General features: G+C 40.0%; 1 protein-coding gene across 1 annotated transcript in view; it reads right to left on the reverse strand.

Moving 5' to 3' along the window:
• The window catches only part of LOC107564117 (pro-neuregulin-1, membrane-bound isoform-like), a 121635-nt gene that overhangs the window by 43518 nt on the left and 57267 nt on the right, over nucleotides 1–20850 (reverse strand). Inside the window, exons 2-3 of the mRNA XM_016249113.1 lie at nucleotides 8834–9008; nucleotides 8374–8495 (exon numbers count right to left, since the gene is read on the reverse strand). Of these exons, the coding sequence (XP_016104599.1) occupies nucleotides 8374–8495; nucleotides 8834–9008 (297 nt within the window). The remainder of the gene's footprint in view (nucleotides 1–8373; nucleotides 8496–8833; nucleotides 9009–20850) is intronic.

A 20850-nucleotide genomic window follows, 5' to 3' on the forward strand; every position in this document is an offset into this window, starting at 1 on the left:
AAATTGATGAACAGAGGTGTGACATGCGTTCTTTTCAGCTCATTAAAGATTAATCTTGCAGTGGCATTTTGGATTAATTGTAGAGGTTTGATAGAAGTGGCTGGAAGACCTGCCAAGAGAGCATTGCAATAGTCCAGCCTGGACAGAACAAGAGCTTGAACAAGGAGTTGTGTTGCATGTTCTGAAAGAAAGGGCCTGATCTTCCTAATGTTGTATAAAGTAAATCTGCAGTTTTAGCAATGTGGTCTGAGAAATTCAGCTTATCGTCTATAACAACTCCAAGGTTCTAGCTGTTTTTGAAGGAGTTATGGTTGATGAGCCTAACTGGATGGTGAAATTTTGATAAAGTGATGGGTAAATCAAATAATATATATGGGATAAACAAACTCCAGCTGGTCCAAAATGCAGCAGCTAGAGTTCTTACTATAACCAGGAAGTACAACCATATTTGTCTGGTTCTGTTAACTCTGCACTGGCTCCCGATTGAACATTGTATACATTTTAAAATCGTGATAATTACTTATAAAGCCCTGAATGGTGGTTTAGCTACTTAATACTTGAGTGAGCTCTTATCATATTATAGTCCTTCACGTCCACTGCGATCTCAAAACTCTGGCCATTTGATAATACCTAGAATATCAAAATCAACAGCGGGCGGCAGATACTTTTCCTATTTATCACCCAAACTCTGGAACAATCTACCTAGCGTTGTTCGGGAGGCAGACACACTCTGTCAGTTTAAATCTAGATTAAAGACCCATTTCTTTAACCTGACATACACATAACACACTTCACATTTCTATAATTCAATCCAAAAGGATTGTTAAACTGCATTAATTAGGTCAACTGGAACCGGGAACACTTCCCATAACTACTCTAATATTAGTCTGTTTCATTCTTATTCTGAAGTCACCGTAGCCACCAGATCCAGTCTGCATCCAGTCCAGATGGTGGATCAGCACCTAGAGACGACCTCTACAGCCCTGAATGCCACTTCTTTCAACAAAGGAGTTTTGGTTCCTTGCCACTGTCGCTTTTGGCTTGCTTAGTTGGGGACACTTAATTTCTGGCAATATTGTCTGCTTGATTGCACAGACACTATTGGAAGAGAGCTGAACTGGATGATGACATCACTGAATCATCAATGAACTGACTTTAACTGAAAAATTGACTGTTTTTTATTGTCCTCTTGCATTATTGACAAACTATTTTCCTGTTTAACACTGTAACGCTGCTTTGACACAATCTGTATTGTATAAAGCGCTATATAAATAAAGGTGACTTGACTCTGTAAAAGCTAAAATCTCCTGATCCTGCTGCAGTGCAGTGTGCAGCACTCATCACACTGTAATTATTCATGCGGTCTGAAGGTGCAGTGTGTTCTCTCCTTTGGATCTTTTCCCAAATGTCTTTCAGTTGGAAGAGTGTGGCGTGACAGAGACCACTACAGACAAAGAGCTCGTCTACATGCTACAGTCTGCACTCTTTAGACCACTGCAGTAACACCTCCAGAACATAAAACGGCTTCCTCTCCACACCTACAGTATTGTAACGCTCTCTAAAGGCAAGCCTGACTCACATCAAGTTGAGCATTACTGTTAGCATTGCTCATATTTTGGGTTAGTGATATAAGTATCCATATAGAACACAGTATAGCAGCTCCAAAGGCGATCCAGAACACCTTACTGACTGTTCAGTGAGACCTTGGCAACCACCCACAACACTCAGAGGAAAGCAACACTTACCAAAATGCATTTCAGTCTGATCTGGTTTGGCCTATTTTGACCTTTTTTGTCTATCGTTAATCAGCAGTCGTCCACAGACCCCTACACATGTCTAGACACTGTAATTAAAACCTGACCTGTTCAGATGACCACTTACAAAAGCATTCAGACATATGCAGGGAATGTAATGAATGATTCTGGACCCAAATTCCACATGTATGACATCTTTCCATGTCTTTGCAGAACGACTTATCCTGCAGTACAGATGGACTTTACTGATTCCGACCACAGGACAGACAGTAGAAACATCCACTGCATGAGCTCATGTAGCCACTGAGACAAAACACAAATGAAACTGGCCCTAAAATGTCACTCATAATTGTTTTACATGGGGCCATAATGTAATTTCAGCGTTTATCTGTGCTATATTTATCACCCAAACTCTGGAACAATCTACCTAGCGTTGTTCGGGAGGCAGACACACTCTGTCAGTTTAAATCTAGATTAAAGACCCATTTCTTTAACCTGACATACACATAACACACTTCACATTTCTATAATTCAATCCAAAAGGATTGTTAAACTGCATTAATTAGGTCAACTGGAACCGGGAACACTTCCCATAACTACTCTAATATTAGTCTGTTTCATTCTTATTCTGAAGTCACCGTAGCCACCAGATCCAGTCTGCATCCAGTCCAGATGGTGGATCAGCACCTAGAGACGACCTCTACAGCCCTGAATGCCACTTCTTTCAACAAAGGAGTTTTGGTTCCTTGCCACTGTCGCTTTTGGCTTGCTTAGTTGGGGACACTTAATTTCTGGCAATATTGTCTGCTTGATTGCACAGACACTATTGGAAGAGAGCTGAACTGGATGATGACATCACTGAATCATCAATGAACTGACTTTAACTGAAAAATTGACTGTTTTTTATTGTCCTCTTGCATTATTGACAAACTATTTTCCTGTTTAACACTGTAACGCTGCTTTGACACAATCTGTATTGTATAAAGCGCTATATAAATAAAGGTGACTTGACTCTGTAAAAGCTAAAATCTCCTGATCCTGCTGCAGTGCAGTGTGCAGCACTCATCACACTGTAATTATTCATGCGGTCTGAAGGTGCAGTGTGTTCTCTCCTTTGGATCTTTTCCCAAATGTCTTTCAGTTGGAAGAGTGTGGCGTGACAGAGACCACTACAGACAAAGAGCTCGTCTACATGCTACAGTCTGCACTCTTTAGACCACTGCAGTAACACCTCCAGAACATAAAACGGCTTCCTCTCCACACCTACAGTATTGTAACGCTCTCTAAAGGCAAGCCTGACTCACATCAAGTTGAGCATTACTGTTAGCATTGCTCATATTTTGGGTTAGTGATATAAGTATCCATATAGAACACAGTATAGCAGCTCCAAAGGCGATCCAGAACACCTTACTGACTGTTCAGTGAGACCTTGGCAACCACCCACAACACTCAGAGGAAAGCAACACTTACCAAAATGCATTTCAGTCTGATCTGGTTTGGCCTATTTTGACCTTTTTTGTCTATCGTTAATCAGCAGTCGTCCACAGACCCCTACACATGTCTAGACACTGTAATTAAAACCTGACCTGTTCAGATGACCACTTACAAAAGCATTCAGACATATGCAGGGAATGTAATGAATGATTCTGGACCCAAATTCCACATGTATGACATCTTTCCATGTCTTTGCAGAACGACTTATCCTGCAGTACAGATGGACTTTACTGATTCCGACCACAGGACAGACAGTAGAAACATCCACTGCATGAGCTCATGTAGCCACTGAGACAAAACACAAATGAAACTGGCCCTAAAATGTCACTCATAATTGTTTTACATGGGGCCATAATGTAATTTCAGCGTTTATCTGTGCTAGTCTGTGATTATATTGCCATCCAATAATGGAAATGTCAGTGTTTTTTTGTTTTGTTTTGTTTTTTACATCCAGCACCATTGTGTGGTAATGTAATTGAGCAATGACTTGAGTTTTAAAAAACTTGTTTGACTACTGCTGCAGGTACTGGTTTGGCACAAACGATGCATGTTTCAGAGAACCAAGAACCAAGAATTAAATGAACTATGACTATGTATGAACAGATAAAAAGTTTTGAGAGTGACAACCACATTTAAATATGAAACAAAATTACAAAATTATTGTTTAGTTAATCCTGAACCCACTCTGGCCGTTGGTGAAAACCATGGCAACATGGTTGAGTTTACATTGTGACTGTAAACTCAATCTATAACCACTTGGAAGCAAAATGTCATTGGAAATGTCTACATGTTTGGTTTTAGCTATATTTGATCAAAATAATATGAGTGAACAGAAACATATTTGTGGAGTGATTTTTTGGCAAATCCTATTTTAAAAGGTGGTTTTAAAATAAGCAAAATCTGATGTACAAAATGGGATTACATATTTAAGCAAGCAATAAGGTACAAGAGGCCATTCTGTATTGAATAAGTCACAACTGAAGGGCGTTGTTAGGCATGAAGCGAAGCGGAGTCACTGCAAATCCTTCAGCCGTGACTTATTCACAATACAGCACGCCTTGAGTACCTTATTACTTTTATAAAACGGTTACCACACAAATATTTTAATACAAATATTAAAACAAAAACTGATGTATTGATGTTACTTTTTGAACCTTGTTAAATGCTGTCCTTCCACTAAATTCCTGACAGTGATAGTAAATGGCAAGAGAATGCTCTGGTCTAACATGCTTCATCTGATGGAGCTCAAATAAAAACAGAGAATAGGAACTGTTCTCATATGCTGTGTCACTTATTGACTGATTTGATTGATTTTTTACGCCATATATGGTATTTTCTCACACACATACTGCACATCTGCTTATCTCTCAGCATGAGAAAACATCTGTTTTCTGTCTTCTGGTTTAAAACAGCCAGATTTGTGGCACAGTTTGCAAGCATCATTACAGTGTAAATTGATGGACTTTTTGATTTAAATGGATGGAAACTAATAAAGAAAGTAATATTCCCTCCACATTTCAGAAACTGTGGGCTTCCACACAGACACAGCACACAGATCAACGGATCTCCTATATGAGAAGAGTTTCTCTGATGGGGGAAGGCTAAATTACGTGACATAACGCCAGCAGGGATCACTCACTAAGGGTGTTGCGCAGTGATACACAGAACCATGGGGTAAAGCTGTCGTAGCTGTGCTTTATAGTGAATAAAACACAGCTGTTGAGCAATCAGAATCAAGGACTGGAACTAACCGTTTTATTATATACAGTAATACTATTGTCACGATCTCTAGCTGGAGAGCCTGTGAGCTTCGCTAGAGGGCACTTCATTACAGACTTTTGCCACTTTACCCCAGACTTCATTCCCCATAATCCTTTGCCTAGACTCATCATCATCAATGATTGCATTCACCTGTGTCTTGTTACCTCATCTGTCTCACCCTATTTAAAGCCTGGTTTCTCTCTTCCACATGGCTCAGTATTGTTTAGCCTGTGTTTAGCCCTAGTTCCTGTGTTTTCCGTGTTCCTTGTTGGCTTGCATTTTTTTGACCCTGGACTGTTCCTTTTTTTTCTGATCGTTTGCTGCCTGCCCTGACCTTTTGCTTGTTTATTTGATTACTCTTTTGTCTGCCCTGGATTATACCTGTTTGCTGCTGTTGTTTTGAATAAAGTCTGCATTTGGATCCTCAACTCCGTTGTCACGCCTCCATGTTACAACTATCCATTTACCTGCATTACTGACATTATCAGATAAGAACCAAATCTGAACTGAGCTGGACAATGACACTGTTATATCTAAATAAATCAAAATTTATTTATCTAAATAAATGTGACTTGACTTGTATAGGGTGATATATTTGGCTTTGTATATCTTTCCCAAAAAAGAAAGTGTGCCGAGAGTCGTGGGAACAGAGCGAGGCCGGTGGAGTAAATGCTAATGCACGACACCTGCGCCACTCACCGGTCTCGAGTCTCATGGAGGAGCTCCGGAAGGATAAAAGGAGGAGTGACGACAGTGTTGGATGAGAGACGACCAGGCCTGGTCTTTATTTTGTGTTTTGTGTGCGGCAGTCGTCCGCGAGGAGCTGCCGCTTTACTTTCATTTTGTGTTTGTTTATTTTATTAAAGTTTTGTTTAAATGTTCGCCGGTTCCCGCCTCCTTCTTCCCGATCTACAAACGTTGTTACAGAAAGAAATAATCACAAAAATTCAGTGTCCTCAATGTTAATTATGATTAAAAAAAAGGTGGTACTAAAAAAAAAAACATACTGAAAGATACGTGATCTACGGGAATACAATACCAGTTGTGGAATCAATGGAATGAAGAGAGTCTGTTTCCTTGAAATGGGTCAAATGAGAAGCTTTGATGAATTTGGTGGATGAGGAAGTGTCTAATGGTGGCCGGTGGTCTCACGTTACAAGAAAGGACCGCTTACATGGGGAACCTGAGGGGAAACGGCTCAGACAAAATCCCACAAATCAATAAAGTGTAAATGCGGATCCATACATTCAGAGATTCTGCCTTTGAAAAGGAGATGGATCTAGGGTTTTGGCGCATGCAGAGTTTGTCTGGCTCCGGATACGTCTGTAAGCTCTGAAAGTGCTTCTGTTCTGTGGACAAAGCTCAGCACGTCTCTAACTCATTAAAGCTACCCACAGACAATTACTGACCACCATCATCGCAGGGAAACTGTCATACAGCTCAGCGTAATCATCACATCCTCTCTACAAAGTCTGATTTTTAGAAGTGGGGGTCCCTAAAAGGATGGTCCTCCTCTGTTGAAATCTCTTTCTGGGAGGTTGTATGTGGGAGTACACTTGTATCAGAAACGAGGCTGCATGTGTTTGCATTTTATTTAGCATTTAGAGCACACACTCCACCTCCAGCTCCTGGTCAGATGTATGACGTCTTAATGACCTCGGCATGTTATGTTACTACATAAAATCAGTTTAACATCCTAAAATCCAGCACTATGGTGAGTAGTCTGTGTACTGACAGATCATTTTATTCTTTAGCTGGTTTGTAAGGCATCAATATCAGGCCGTTTAACACTAACAGCCTAGCTTGCTGTTCTAATGCCTCAGGGAAGACATGGAAAAGCTTGTACGTTTCTCTCTTGGCAATCATTCAAATGCACTGCTTACTAATTTAAAAAGGCATTAAGAAGCCGGATTACAGAGAGCAGAAAACTGATCATTTTTGCAATGTTGCAACTGGGCTGGAGGAACCCCATTTAGCTTTCAGGAGATATTTATGAGCCACTGTTTTTTAGACTCACACCCCGAAGTTAATCAATATCGGTGTTTAGTGTGTTGCTATATGGTTACAACATATTTCCACAATGTAAGAACAGCTGTAACTGTTGAGCACATGATGTGTCCAACGTACTGTTTAAATAAGTGCATTATCTGATTATTTGAAGTGCACTTCTTCATGTTGGAATTTTCAGTGTTAACACACGACTCACAATATTTATACTACAAAGTGGCGCAATTATGTGAACTGGGACACACATATTCAGGTCTTTAGATATGTGCGACAGTGTGATTTTTTTCACCCCTTCTATCGTCTGAAAGTCATACGTCTGATCATTGAGCACCGTAAGAGTACACCTCTCCTCAAAAATAAATCATTAATTTCTGTAGCACAAAGGCTGCAGGACGAGTGGTAGGGCTTTGACTAATAAGCCAATGAATATAAGACAGAAATTCTAAAAGCAAATACAGTTGCGTCGAATCAATGTATCTGAATTTTAAACAAGCATGGACCTACAAAAACTGGTCATCTTGTGTTGCACAGATGTGATGAGTGTGATCTTTGCCATCACTTTACAAGAAAACCACCTAACTTTAAGCTCTTGCCCATGAAACACTAGTCTGGACACCAGCTCATTAATAACTGCTTATCTAGCTCTTTCAAACCCTCTCTGTTGGAACTATTATGTGAAATTCTGAAGCTTTATAAATCTTTAAGGTTGATTCACCGTTCAATAGAATTCACTCATCACATCACAATTTATGCAAAAGAGCTCCAGGCAGTCCTGTTAATATTTATCTTATTTGCACCAGTGGTGAGGTCAGAAATCTCCTTTTCTGTGCCTCTATCCCATGCCATTATTTATTGTTTGTAATTATTTCAATATGGGCTTCTGAATGAATGAAAAACCACAATCAGGGTGACTACACCTAACATCAAAAAGAAGAGAAACTATGCATTTATAATTAAAATAAATACAAAACCCAATTTATATAACTGTCAGTTATATAATCCAATTTACCAGAATGAATCAGGCTTTCAAGGCTACGTGAGGTCTGTCTAGGACAAACTGAATCACCAGAATGAATCAGACTTTTCAAAGCTACATACCGTATTAGAGAAAGAGAGCACCATTCAGGATGAACTGATTCATTGACATGATTCAGATTTCCTAAGCTACATAAGAGACAGAGGTTCGCTTAGGACAATTTTGCAGTTTTGATCTGATTTTTTCCAGTATATTCTGGCAGCTTGGATTGGATGGTACCACCATCATTAAGGATGGACCAGTGTCACTCTTGTCCCTATAGCCTCACCACTGATTTGCACATTATTGATTTTAATACTTGTAAAAAGGATGCATTCTTACATTTCCTGATGGTTAGGCTTGCTGTAGTATTTGTTTTTCCAAGGTTGTTGACTGCCTCACAGGTGTATAAACCAGCATCTGCTTCTGTGGACTTCCTGATCAACAGTTCAGATATTTTCCCCCTGTAGAAAGTTGCATAATGTTGCTTATTTATATTGCTTGTTTACTGTCCCAACTAAACAGCCTTGTGTCGTTAAGAAGTGAATTTAAAATGAGAATTTCAGTATAATATAAAGCTGATGCACTGTGCTTGTATCTCAGCACAGGCCAGTTTGGATTATACTGGGTTAATTTTTTTTTAAATCACTTGCCCACATACTATACACATGGCTGATATCTGTTCCTGCAAATGCAACAATAACATTTCTGACTCAATATTCTATGAAGCCAAATCTTCATTCAGCCTGAACAACATATAGTCATGCTTTTTCTTAAGCATAATTCTGTTATAGGAACTTACTGTTTCTTTTTTTTAATCTTTATGCCTTTGGGTTTGTTTTTGCCTGTGAGTTCTTTTCCGTTCTTGTACCACTTAATGCTGGGAGCTGGATTTCCCGCCACAATCTCACACTTCAGTACGGTCTTTTTTCCATCCTCCACTGTCACGCTCCGCAGGTCCTTTAACTTGGGTTCCGCTGAAACAAAGACACAAAACAGAAAATAGAAATTACTCACAGAATGCCATCAGCCATCACAAGGGTCAAACTTGCAATATTTCACTGTATTTCACCCCATTCTGTAATTATATTTTTATTGTATGGTCATTTGAACAGCTTCTCCTCAAATGCCCCTTTAATAATTTTTTATTATTATTTATAATTATTAATTGTCAATCATGAATATAAGAAAAAAAAATGTCATGAAATAATGAAAAAATACAAAAAGAAAATACGAAATAGGCTTCATTTTTTTGTACAAAATTATTAAAATGTTCTCTGGGTATCTGGAACCCACACTGCTGTCCTCTCAGTAAAGAAATTCATCATTCCAGACATTAGTTTCAATAGATCCCTACAGCTGTTCAACCACAAACCATACCCATTACACTAACACAGACAAAAAAGAAAGCATAATTGTCCCCTCATCAGAGATGTTTTAAGATGCCATGAAACAGTCTAGTTAAATATGATGCTGTTTGATTTGATCTTTGCGAGACAAACCAAACAGCAGAATAAACAGCGAGTTCAACCCTCAACAGCAGGAGCACCACTGAACAACAGCTCATTCTCATAGTCACTTCACAGCTTGGAAATAAACAGTGGCCTTTGAAATATAATTTATGCTGTATACAACAGACACCAATAAACTGAAATCCACACAGTTTTGAATTTGTAAAAATGTGTGGGCACACACTTGAGCTGTAACTGTAAGCTTTTAATCAATCAAGCCCAATTACACAAATTCATGTTTTCTCTAGCAGTGGTTTGCATGTAGATTACAAATACAAAAAGCTCTTAAATTAGGATAATTTTCGATATATATTGTGACTTTTAGTATCTGATATGCTGACACAAAAGAGTCACAATATACTGTAATGAATGCATATTTAAACTGAATGGTTGAATTGTGCTCTCAAAAGCATTTTTCATAAATATCAGGTGGGACCATGTTGTCACACATGTTGTAAATTTATTTATAATTTTTATTTATATATTTATAATGAATAAAACAATGGTTTTGGTATTTTCACGTTATCCTTTCATTAATTATTTTGTTTAAATTATACATACTGTACATCATGGCATCTTTTTCAAAAGAAAGAAAGGGAAAACAACATGCCTTAAAGTAGAAACATCATAACATGACTTAAACAAAGGTAAAAAGATATACAACTACACAAAATCATATTTGGGTGTGTTTCTTTAAAGGATCAGGTTAGATATCTTCCCATTACAGCACAAGATTTCTGACTGATGTACAACATACTGATGCTCAAGAAGAGTGAAGTTATAAGTACAAACAAGCAGGGGGTGATAGCAACACTGCAGTAACTACGCAAGTCTGAAGAGAACATACAGAAAACTAAAGATGAACAACCCAATTTCATAAACCTGTTAATTTTTTTATTTATTCAGAGAGGGTGATGATCTGGAGAGTTTTTCAGTGATTATTCATCCTTTAATGTTGCTGTGCCCATTATAGTGAGAATTGTTTGGGCCCCACTGACAGCACAAATGCATATGGCACAGGTTCACGTCTGTCTCCTGTCGTTATTCTGGCTATTTATTCTTTATTGCTGGGCTGGTAAATCCAACAGAAGCACTCTGATTTCTACTGAACCTGAAGGTGTTTGTTTGCCAGCTTAAACCAGTCACAGCCGCTCAATTTATTGTGAATCATCAGAAACACTAAACTCCAAATAAGCCCTAACCCCCAATTCCCAGTTCACAATGATAAACTATGCAGCTAGATAAAATCTTGCTCATCTTCAGGAGGCTATTGCCTTATCTTACAACATTTCCTGTTGCCAAGGTGCTTTTAATAACAAGAATCGCTTGCATAGCACAGTGATGACAGCAATACAGACAGACTGTAGAAATCTCTACTGGTACACCTATAGGGTTTCCTCACATACAGATGTCAGCAGAGACATCCCCAGACACACTCCACTGAGCACGTAATAATCGCAAATGCAACACATATTTTACCATGGTAAACTCATGCATAAATAACAGCGAACAGCTTTATTTGTGTCTGATCTCCGTTTCCTCCGAGTCGCGCAGTCTCTGTGTCCAGACTGCTGCCCATCCAGCTGTTTCTTTATGTCACGGACCAGTTCCCTTTGGGGAAACTCCTACACTGTTTCTTAGGCCACAAAGTCAAGTCGGATCAGGGTCCACATTCCAGTACAGCGAGAGAAGAATTCCATGATCTAATATGAGGTTCAGACAGACAGATCAGCCAGTCATCTTAGTTTCCCTACTTTTTCCCTAACAATACTAAAGCTTGTAACTAAAGGGGGGATACTATCATATCCAGTATTAAATTTGGACACTTCAGTCACACTTATGCCCGGTTCAGACTACACGATTTTAGCCCGATTTTGCCACGATTTGCTTGACGTAGGGTGTCGTGGGGATTCGTAAACGACAATGGGTGTCGGGACACAAGATTCCATTGTTTCAGCTCGTGTAGTGTGTCATAGTGGGCGACAACCGATTTGCGTCTGCGATGCTTTACGACATCACGACAGAAAAACTAGCATGTTTAATTGGAGGTGGAGGAAAGGTTCGTGGAGCTGTGGCAACAGTACTCCTGCCTGTATGATGTGTCATCGAGGGACTACCACGACAGAACAAAGAAAGAAAAATGCTGGTGAACGATAGCGGAAGCGCTTCAGCAATGTTTACACTCTTGTTTTTCGGAAGTCAGTCACTAGTTCCGCCTTCTCGATGACATCACGCGCGTTGTTAAAGACGGCATGCGATGAATGTTCGGGAAGCACCGTGTAGTCTGACGTGTTTCTTGTCCATGACTGGACAAGATTTTAGGAGTGAAAATCGTGTAATCTGACACAGTGACTATCGTGACCGACAAAAATATAGTGTAGTCTGAACCTGGCATTAGGCATGTCTAAATGATCTTTTCTCTTCATTAACGTCACTTTTCCTCTTAAGTCTCAGTGTGTTTGAATCAGCTGGTGTTTTGGTGATTTTTAGTTGATGTGTGAAGTCAGTTCTCCTCACACAGGTGTCCTAGCAGAAGAACCACAGGTGCAGAGAATCACATTTACCATAGACTACTACATACAAAAAAGTGTTTTTATTTTAAACACAAAATCTATTTTTTTATAATTTCAAATATCTTTATGTTTGATAATCAGATGTTTTGTTCACTCATGCTATTTTTCTTACAAGAAAAAAAAAGTTGCTTTGATATTTTATGTTTAATGGAGAGGCATTCAGACATTTTTAAGTTGGTCTCAAAAGTCCAAATACTTCACAGTAATTCCTGGCATGCGTTTATACACACACACACACACACGCTGCCACCGTGCTGAAACGCAATGAACAGGACTCATTATACACAACTGAGCTTCATCTAAAGCTGGCACAAGCATGTTTCAACATGAGTGTGTAACTGAATTAATGCTGGGAAATCTAAATGTGTTCTTCTGCATAATATTTCACCAAGAGATAATTCACAGAATTTATTCGCTCAGACCTTCTGCCATGCGTCACACCTGTCATAAAATAAATGAAAAATTAATATAAAAAATGAGGCTACGAGTGGAAAACTCACGTATCTTTCTCATCACACATTAACTTAATACTTAGTGTTACTGATCAATAACCAAGAGTGTGTTTTCAATTACATACAATGGGGTCCAAAATGAGCTCATCTGATTCAAATCTAATTTAAATTTAAATTAAACAGTGAATTTAGGACAAAAAAAATATGAAATAGCAGGTGAAATTCTGAAATGTAATATTCTAGGTCTCTTTGGAACATCTCAGATCATGCTGGTAAACATGATCATCAGGTGTAGTTCATGCTGTCATTCATGCTCATCATCAAGTACATTTTTCCAATTCCACCTTTCACTCATTGTTATGCTAACAAATATAATTTGTAAAGGTACAATTTGCGTTCGATGTGAGAAATACTGAACCCCACAGAACTCCAGACTATTATAAACCCATCTGTAAGTCAAGCAGCCTGTATAATAAACGGGAAACCCTCTCCATTAAGTCACCGGACCGGTGGGTCATGTTAATGCTTACAAACACTTCTGCCCTTTCTCCCTTGACATGCTAACAAACGTTACAGTGGATTGCAACACCTGTAACCTGAAAGCGCAGTAAAAAGAGCTGAGGTCAGAAACAATTGAAGCCTACTCAATTGTCCAGCTTGTCAATCCATTCACAAAACCCAAAAATTTGACACGTTTCCCAACACCTCAACAGAGCAGTGCTTTACCTTGCGGGGAGTTGTCAGACTTGCTTGATCTCTCAGGGTCCTTATCCTTTTTCTTTACGCCACTTTTCCCGTCTTTACTTGTGTTCTTCTCAGACATGATGGCCTTTAGATCTGTGATTTCTGCGCTCTGTTAAGCTGTCAGTCAGTAAAGTTCTCCGCGCTGTGTGAACATGAACTCCCTCCAGTCAACTGTAGAACAGAAACTCTCCCCCGTGAGCAAGTGTGTTTTACATGCTCAAAGAGGCGGGATCACAACTCTAAATGTGTCAGATTTCCACGTGGCCCACGTTACAAGCAGTGCGTGCTTTACTAATCTAGTTCTAGTGTGCTTTTCTGTATTTATGAATTAGTAACGACAGCTGTGTCAGGGTATATAAGGGTGTGACTGCTGCTGCTTTAAAGCCTTAATATTTTAAGACATTATTCTTTAAACAGCTCCTAATTGTCTCCTGACTGATGTGTACACAGCATAAACAGCAAAGCTGTCACATGGGTGCTGTCATATACTGTACTCACAAACTGTGATTGCACTAAGTACTGTGAAATGTGTCATAACAAAATACTCAACAGTAATTTATCAATAGAAAAATATTATACACACATAATTCTTGTGTCATGCTCTGCCGTCCTTTCTTTGAATGTGACGACACATCGCTGACATAAGCGTGGAGAGCCTGACAAGACCAGACACGCTTGATTTCAGTTCTTGCTGTTATCACAGTTTGATGTGGATCTTTCTTGTTTGACAAGTGGGACAAATGTCAGGCTACACCAATCAAGATGATCACACAACACACTGAAACTGGAGCTTTACAATGGTGATGCATTTAAAAGAAATCTGCTGAACAAAAGCAGATCTGATTGATCAGGCTACACTATAATTATCATAAAACATCTTTAAAGCTAAACAAATGAATCAGTGACACATACTGCTCATTTTCTATTCTAAGCAAATCCTAAATATAAAACTCTACAGGTTTGAAATAAAAATATGACTAATGATTGAACTCCAAAGTCATTACTGACACATGTAAAATAACAATTTATGACAATATCCTAGTAAAATCTTGTGTTCCTTAACTGACTGCACCTAAAATAATGAAACAAAAATTGCTTTAAAAAATTGACAACAAACATCTGTTTTCTATCCCATATAATGTAATTAATTATCCTTAGGACTACACCAACATTAAAATTCTGGCTGAGAGTTATTTTCATTTTAGGGCTGATAAATAGCCAATATTAAAATTCTATACTATTGTGTAAAACAAATAACAAAACATGAATAAATATTAAATAAGACATTCCAAACTAAAATCATAAGCTACAAGTGAATGTAGCCATCATAACATTACAATGTAAAATGTACGTAAAATCAATATTCATTTGGTATCACGTTTGCTAAAGATTACATTTGACAGATTTGCATTTGCATTAGATTTGCAAAAATTACAGTTAACAGTGTTGTTAAATTACTATTTTTTAAAGTTGTGTGTGTGTGCGTGCATATATATAAAACACACACAATATTCACTGTTACCGATCAATTTCAAAATTCTGTCATATCAGTCTATAATCTGTAATTGCAGCCTTTAACCAATGCTAACTTATTCTCAATAAATGTATTGATACTTTTTTTAAATGCGTAGTTTTATTTTTACTGCTCATTTAATTTTAATTACAAGATTAGATGTTTGTTTAAAATTAAATCTTTAAATGCCACTGTCAAGGAGAGAGTAGCAAGGACCTGGAAAGTTGCTGATCCCATGGCAAAGGAGGAGTTTCTTACTCAAAAAGTGTTAGTGTGCATTCCTGTTTGAAATGCTAGCAAAATTAAATGTTTGAATATAAATGTTTAAATCAGTGTTTAATGAAATAAATAAATGTTGAGTGTCTCTGCTGATTACTAGTAAGTAGGAGTTTCTTTTTATGCTTCTACAGTGTATTTAATATGGGTAGACAATATATTTATTGTTTCTAAAGCATTTACAAATACAATTACTCTGCCATGTTGGATAATGTATATTTTAGAAGATATATTAATATAAAATGTACAGTCTTTCTCTTGCGTAAATACTGACCCAGCTGTGTCAAGCTATCAAGGGCTGTTACATAAACGAAACACTATTGGCTAATTAAAACAAAGGGACAAACTTCACAACTGTGCTCATTAATCCAATTTAAGAGGACCTTTATAGTTCCCCTTCTCTGAATGCGCTCATTGTGACTCATGTCTGAGTTTACAACGAGAAAGCTCTGTTCACATATATCCCTCTTTTCAAGGATCACTTATCTTTTGAGGAATGAGAATTGTGCACCTATACCACCCGTGGTTTGGGTCCCAGACCGATCACGGGGACTGTAGGAGGGACATGGAAGGAATCTGACAGGAAGTACTTTCCCTTTCAGGAGTTCCTTTCATTCTGTTCTCTCCCGAGGGAGAGTAGTCCTGCTCTGCCATCCAGACCTCTTCTGGGCTCATCTGGATGGCAGGGTGTATGTGTCAGCAGGTCAAGCTGGTGGAGCCTTGCAAACAATGATTGTGTTCCAAGCTAACCAAGCTGACTTGTTCAGAGACCTAGATGAGGGCGGGGTTTGTCCCCTGGGGCAGTCGAGGAACTACGCCATACCACAGACTTGGCACTTTGCGCAACTGAGCAATGGTGGTTACGGAGGTGCATTTGTGGTTAATCTTGCGGATATCAGGAGAGAGGTGAAAGCCTTTCACCTTTATGCTCCACTGTCGCCTTCCAGGAATTTCGGCACCCTTGCTGAGGCAGTGGTCGAGAAGTTCAGGGAGGCAAAGGTCTGCTGCCTTACAGGAAGTTCATTCCCTGATGTCCCAAGTCTTCCTCTAAAGCCTCTGAGGGGGCTGGTCCGTCTTGATCTGAGAATCACAGGCAGGATCAGAAGAGTAGCGTGGCCACTCATGCCCCTCCTGTCAGGGTTCTGTCACTTCGGTCTAGTGTAATTCATAGTTTTGTGACAGAGCCCTGACACTCGCGTCACGTCATTGTTTTCATGTGAGCGTGCGGCTTCGAGTGTGCTCGAGCCGTGCGCTCTCGTCTGCGTGTACTGTTTCATGTTGGAGCGTGGTGTTCAGATCCCGGCACTCATGTCTTGAGTTTCGGTTTCGTGTCGGGGTCCGGACACTCGCGCTCCATGTTCTGTCTGTTGTGGGAGCGTGCGGTCTCGAGTTCGCTCGGCCGTGCGCTCTTCTGTCCACGTGTTGTGTAGCACGCGGTTTGTGTTCAGCCGCGTGCTGTTCCTGTTGTCTTGTGTGAACACGCGGCTTATGAGTTTTCTCATTAGCTGCGTGTTCGTGTCTTTTGTTCTAGCACATGGCTTGTGATTTTGTTTTGCTGGCCATGTGCTTGTGTTTTGTTTTGTGTGAGCACATGGCTTTTTGTCTTTGATTCGGTGTGCCATGTGCTCATGTCAATTGTCTTGACCCCTCCCATCTTGTTACCTGATTATTAGTTAATTTGCCCCACATGTGGTCCCTTGTTACCCTCCTCATTTGCTCTCCATTTATTCTCCTTGTGTTTGCAGTCTTGCGTCCGTTCGTCGTCTTCTCTCCCTGGATGTGTCGTGTTGTGTCCAGATCCTGCCTTGCCTTGCCTCGCCTTGCCTTGCCAGCCTGTTTTTCCCCCACGGGGTAGTTTCTGTTGTTTGTTTTGTTTTATTTTAATAAAAAGCCCATTCTTTCTGCAGTACCTCGCCTCATCCCTCTACCCGGAACCCTGACACCTCCTCTCTCTAGGAGTTGGGCGCAGAGGCAGGCGAGCGCTAAGAGACGCTGCTTACATCGAGCCCAGAGGCTGGACTAACATTGTTCTTGTGTGTTTTGCTTGTTGGCGAACCATTGACTGAAGATCCAGTCTCTCCCATGTAGGCTTTTTTCAAATACTCTGTGGTCAAGCTGTCCCCCCCTTAACAGGGTTTATCAAGTAGGCACCCCCCTGAGTTTCTTTCTAGCCGTATCTCCTGTTAGGCTTTTAAATAGATGGTCTACTTCCCTTGTCCCTTAGGCTTGGTCAGGGAGTAGGGGTGGGCTGCCCCCCCACCACAGGGTTTTTTAGTGGGTGGTCCTCCTGGACCCTGCATGCTGCTTTGGATTGTTGTAACACTGGATCATTGCCTTCTGAGGAAAGCGGTGTTCTTAGCTTTGGCTAATGGGATGTCCCTCCCGATTGGCTGGGTTCCCCATTTTTCAGAATTATGTTAGTGGCCCTGGGCATTAGTGGCTTGCCCCCTTTCTGAGGGAAGGTTAGGTGCATGTCTGTCACTTCTCTTGGTGCTCTCTCATCAGGTGAACAGGCATTCCGTTCCCCATAGTGTCCACTGCAGCACGAGTTCCCTAGAAGGGGAACGTCTCGGGTTGCGCATATAACGAAGGTTCCCAGAGAGGGAACGAGACGCTGCGTCCCCTCGCCATGCTTAGGGCTTGCCTGTTTTCACGTCTCCTTCAGACAACCAAGTTGGTGACGTGTTCGGCAGGCGCCCTCTTATACTTCCAGGTGCCCGCCTGTGACGGCACGGCCAATGTGGGCCAATGGGATTGGAGTTGTTTCACACGTGCTTCAGACAAAGGTCCTCCTGGCAGCAATCCACCATAGTGTTTGCTAGAAGATGCAGCGTCTTGTTCCCTCTCGGGAAAACATGGTTACATGCATAACCCGAGATGTTTTAGTAGGTAAAAAAGCAATGCTTAATATAAAATATCTTATGCCATACTATATTAAAAAATGTAAAGTTAAATTATTTATATATATATATATATATATATATATATATATATACAGAATGTAAAGTGAATTATTATTTATATTAGTTTTTTGTGTCACTAACTCAAAAGTGAATAAGTAAAAAATACAAAACATCTCTAAAGAAAATCTGTAATATCACAGGCAGTTTTGCTTATCAGTTGAATTTCTTGTTTTCAGAATATATTTCTTGTTTTAAGGATATTTAATATTTTATTGGAATACAGGACAAACATATTCTATTAATTTTAGGGGTCCCACATTATATTAAGTGGCCTTAACTACTATGTACTTACATAAAAAAATAAGTACAATGTACTCATTGTGTTGTTCATATTGTATTGCAAAACACTTTTGCTGCTATTGAGGTGGGATATGGGTAAGGTTAGGGACACGTTTGGTGGTATGGGTAGGTTTAAGGGTGGGTTAAGGTGTAAGGGATGGGTCAACAGTGTAATTATAAATGTAATTACAGAAATTAATTACAGATGTAATTACATGCAGGTATTTTTTTAAATATAAGTACAATGTAAAAACATGTATGTACACAATAAGTGCATTGTACCAAATGATTAATTTAAATGTAAGTACATAGTAGTTAAGGCCACTTAATATAAAGTGGGACCTTTTTAGGTAGGCAGATGAGGCACAAAAGAATGTTTTATTTACAGTGGTAATTTCACACATGCTACCCTCACAAATCCAGTCCTGAGCCATTTCCTTTAGCACAGGCACCGGCACGTCAGTTACTGAGCAAACAGGTCACACTTCAAAGTTAGTCCGCGGTTCTGTTTAATTCTAACCTTTCAGTTTCACCCAGTGGGTGTTGAATGAAACTCGCCCCTCCAGGTCGACGCCACACAGTCATCCTGAGAGTCTCTGAGAGGTGGGTGGGGTCGGGTGGATCGAGGAAATCCAGGAGTACTTCCTTCTTCACAAAGGCTGATGTGTCACACATACGGTTACAGTTAAGGATACGGTTAAGTGAGCCTGGAATAAGAATGTGTGGGCTTCAATAAATGGGAGCATGCCGCCGCAGACCTGCGCTCCAATGCATGCAGAGCATGTGTGAACACAGCGAGCGCTCATCCAAAGTGATCCGTCTAAATGAATAGATGCAGACTACACTTACTGACTTCAAACAGGATGCCAGTGACAGGAAGGAATCGTACCCAGGCTCATAGGAAATACATGCCTCTACCTACATTTCAACAAAACTCAAAACGTACCTATATGTACAAATTGCTGCAGTTTCCTGTTGAACACTAGAGGCAGTAAAACTCTGTGTGAAAAGGAATAAATGTTGTCAAAGTATGATTTACAGGGCTAGAGTTTCCATTTAGAACTTAATTTTCATTCATTTTCACATAATTCGTTGCACAATATTATGTTATGACTTCAAACTAATTTTAACATGCTGCGAACATTGAAAACTGATACTTGTGAACATTAGTGTCACATATACAGCTTAATATGTTTTTTGTTTTTAACTCAGGAGGTTTGCTCGGTGGCTCATGTAATACGGTGTTGCACTTGAGATGTAAAGAGCTCTGGTACAAATCCCTTATTCCTTTCTATAAGGAAGTTACAATAGCACAGCTGCATCAGCAAATGTGTTTTTATATCACTTTTGCATTCGTTAAAGGGGTCCTATTATGCTCTTTTACAAAGTCTTGATTTTGTTTTGGGGGTGTACTAGAACATGCTCTCATGCTTGGTGGTTCGAAAAAAGCATTATTTTTCACATAATTTACATTATTAAAATACCTTTCTCCCCATCCTGGCACAAACGGCTCGATTAGTTCCGGCTTTGATGAAGGTCCGCCTTCCGAAAAACAAAATGTGTTGTGACTGGTTAGCTGTCCCAGTGCGTTGTGATTGGCGAACAGCTTAGACGGTGTTTCAGTACTGCCACGCCTCTTGCTCTGTCTTTCAACAAAAGCTTTTTGGCAAATCCGGCACTACTCACTCGTGATGTGGAAGCTGTCCTCAGTAAAATGTGCAGCACACAATAGCAAATTGGGGTTATAATGCTCAGGAACAGAGTTAAAAAATAAATTGCAACCACTGTTTCCTGACATCATCCGCTTTCGGAAGCCCAAACAAAGACGTTTGGGCATGGAGGTGAAAAAAACAGCGTTTCAGGCGGTCGCGCACCGGACGAGAAGCGCAGCGTCGCGCCACGTCTTTAAAATGCAAATACATTGTTTTCTATGAATGTAGCACACCGCCGTTCGGCATCTGTCCACGGCACCCAGCTACGTCGTGTTATATTTGTTGCTGCCGTGTGGTTTGAGTTTGAGCTCCGTCAAGTTAATTCTTTGTCGTCCCATTTTTTATCTTAAAAATCAATTTTATACACCATCCTTTTCAGTTCTATAACGTGTGAATATATCTCCTATCGTATTCTACAACAAAAACAATCAGAGCGCTTTGTTAGCACTAGTTCTATTTTTGACTTCCGAGTCCGCTATTAGCATATAGCCCGCTAGCATCGCCAGCGTGGTTGCCGCTAATCTCGCTTACACTAATTCTCTATTCACACACATTTCCATTGTTTTACTCACTGTTACTTGCTTTAATGGCGGATGTGTGTCTACCTTTGAGTGCAGGTGAGGACACGTTCGAGCTGCATTCGGTGCAGGTCGAGCTGGAGGCCGTGGAGAAGCAGATCCGGGACCTGATGGCAAAGCAGACCCAGCTGAGAGCGCGGAGAACCGCGCTGGAAACATCCCAGGCTGACGCTCACAAGGCCGAGGTAAGTATACAGCGCGCTGCTAACTCTCCCACC

Source organism: Sinocyclocheilus grahami, unplaced genomic scaffold (assembly GCF_001515645.1).
Source record: "Sinocyclocheilus grahami isolate Dianchi unplaced genomic scaffold, SAMN03320097.WGS_v1.1 scaffold911.1, whole genome shotgun sequence".
Taxonomy (NCBI): domain Eukaryota; kingdom Metazoa; phylum Chordata; class Actinopteri; order Cypriniformes; family Cyprinidae; genus Sinocyclocheilus; species Sinocyclocheilus grahami.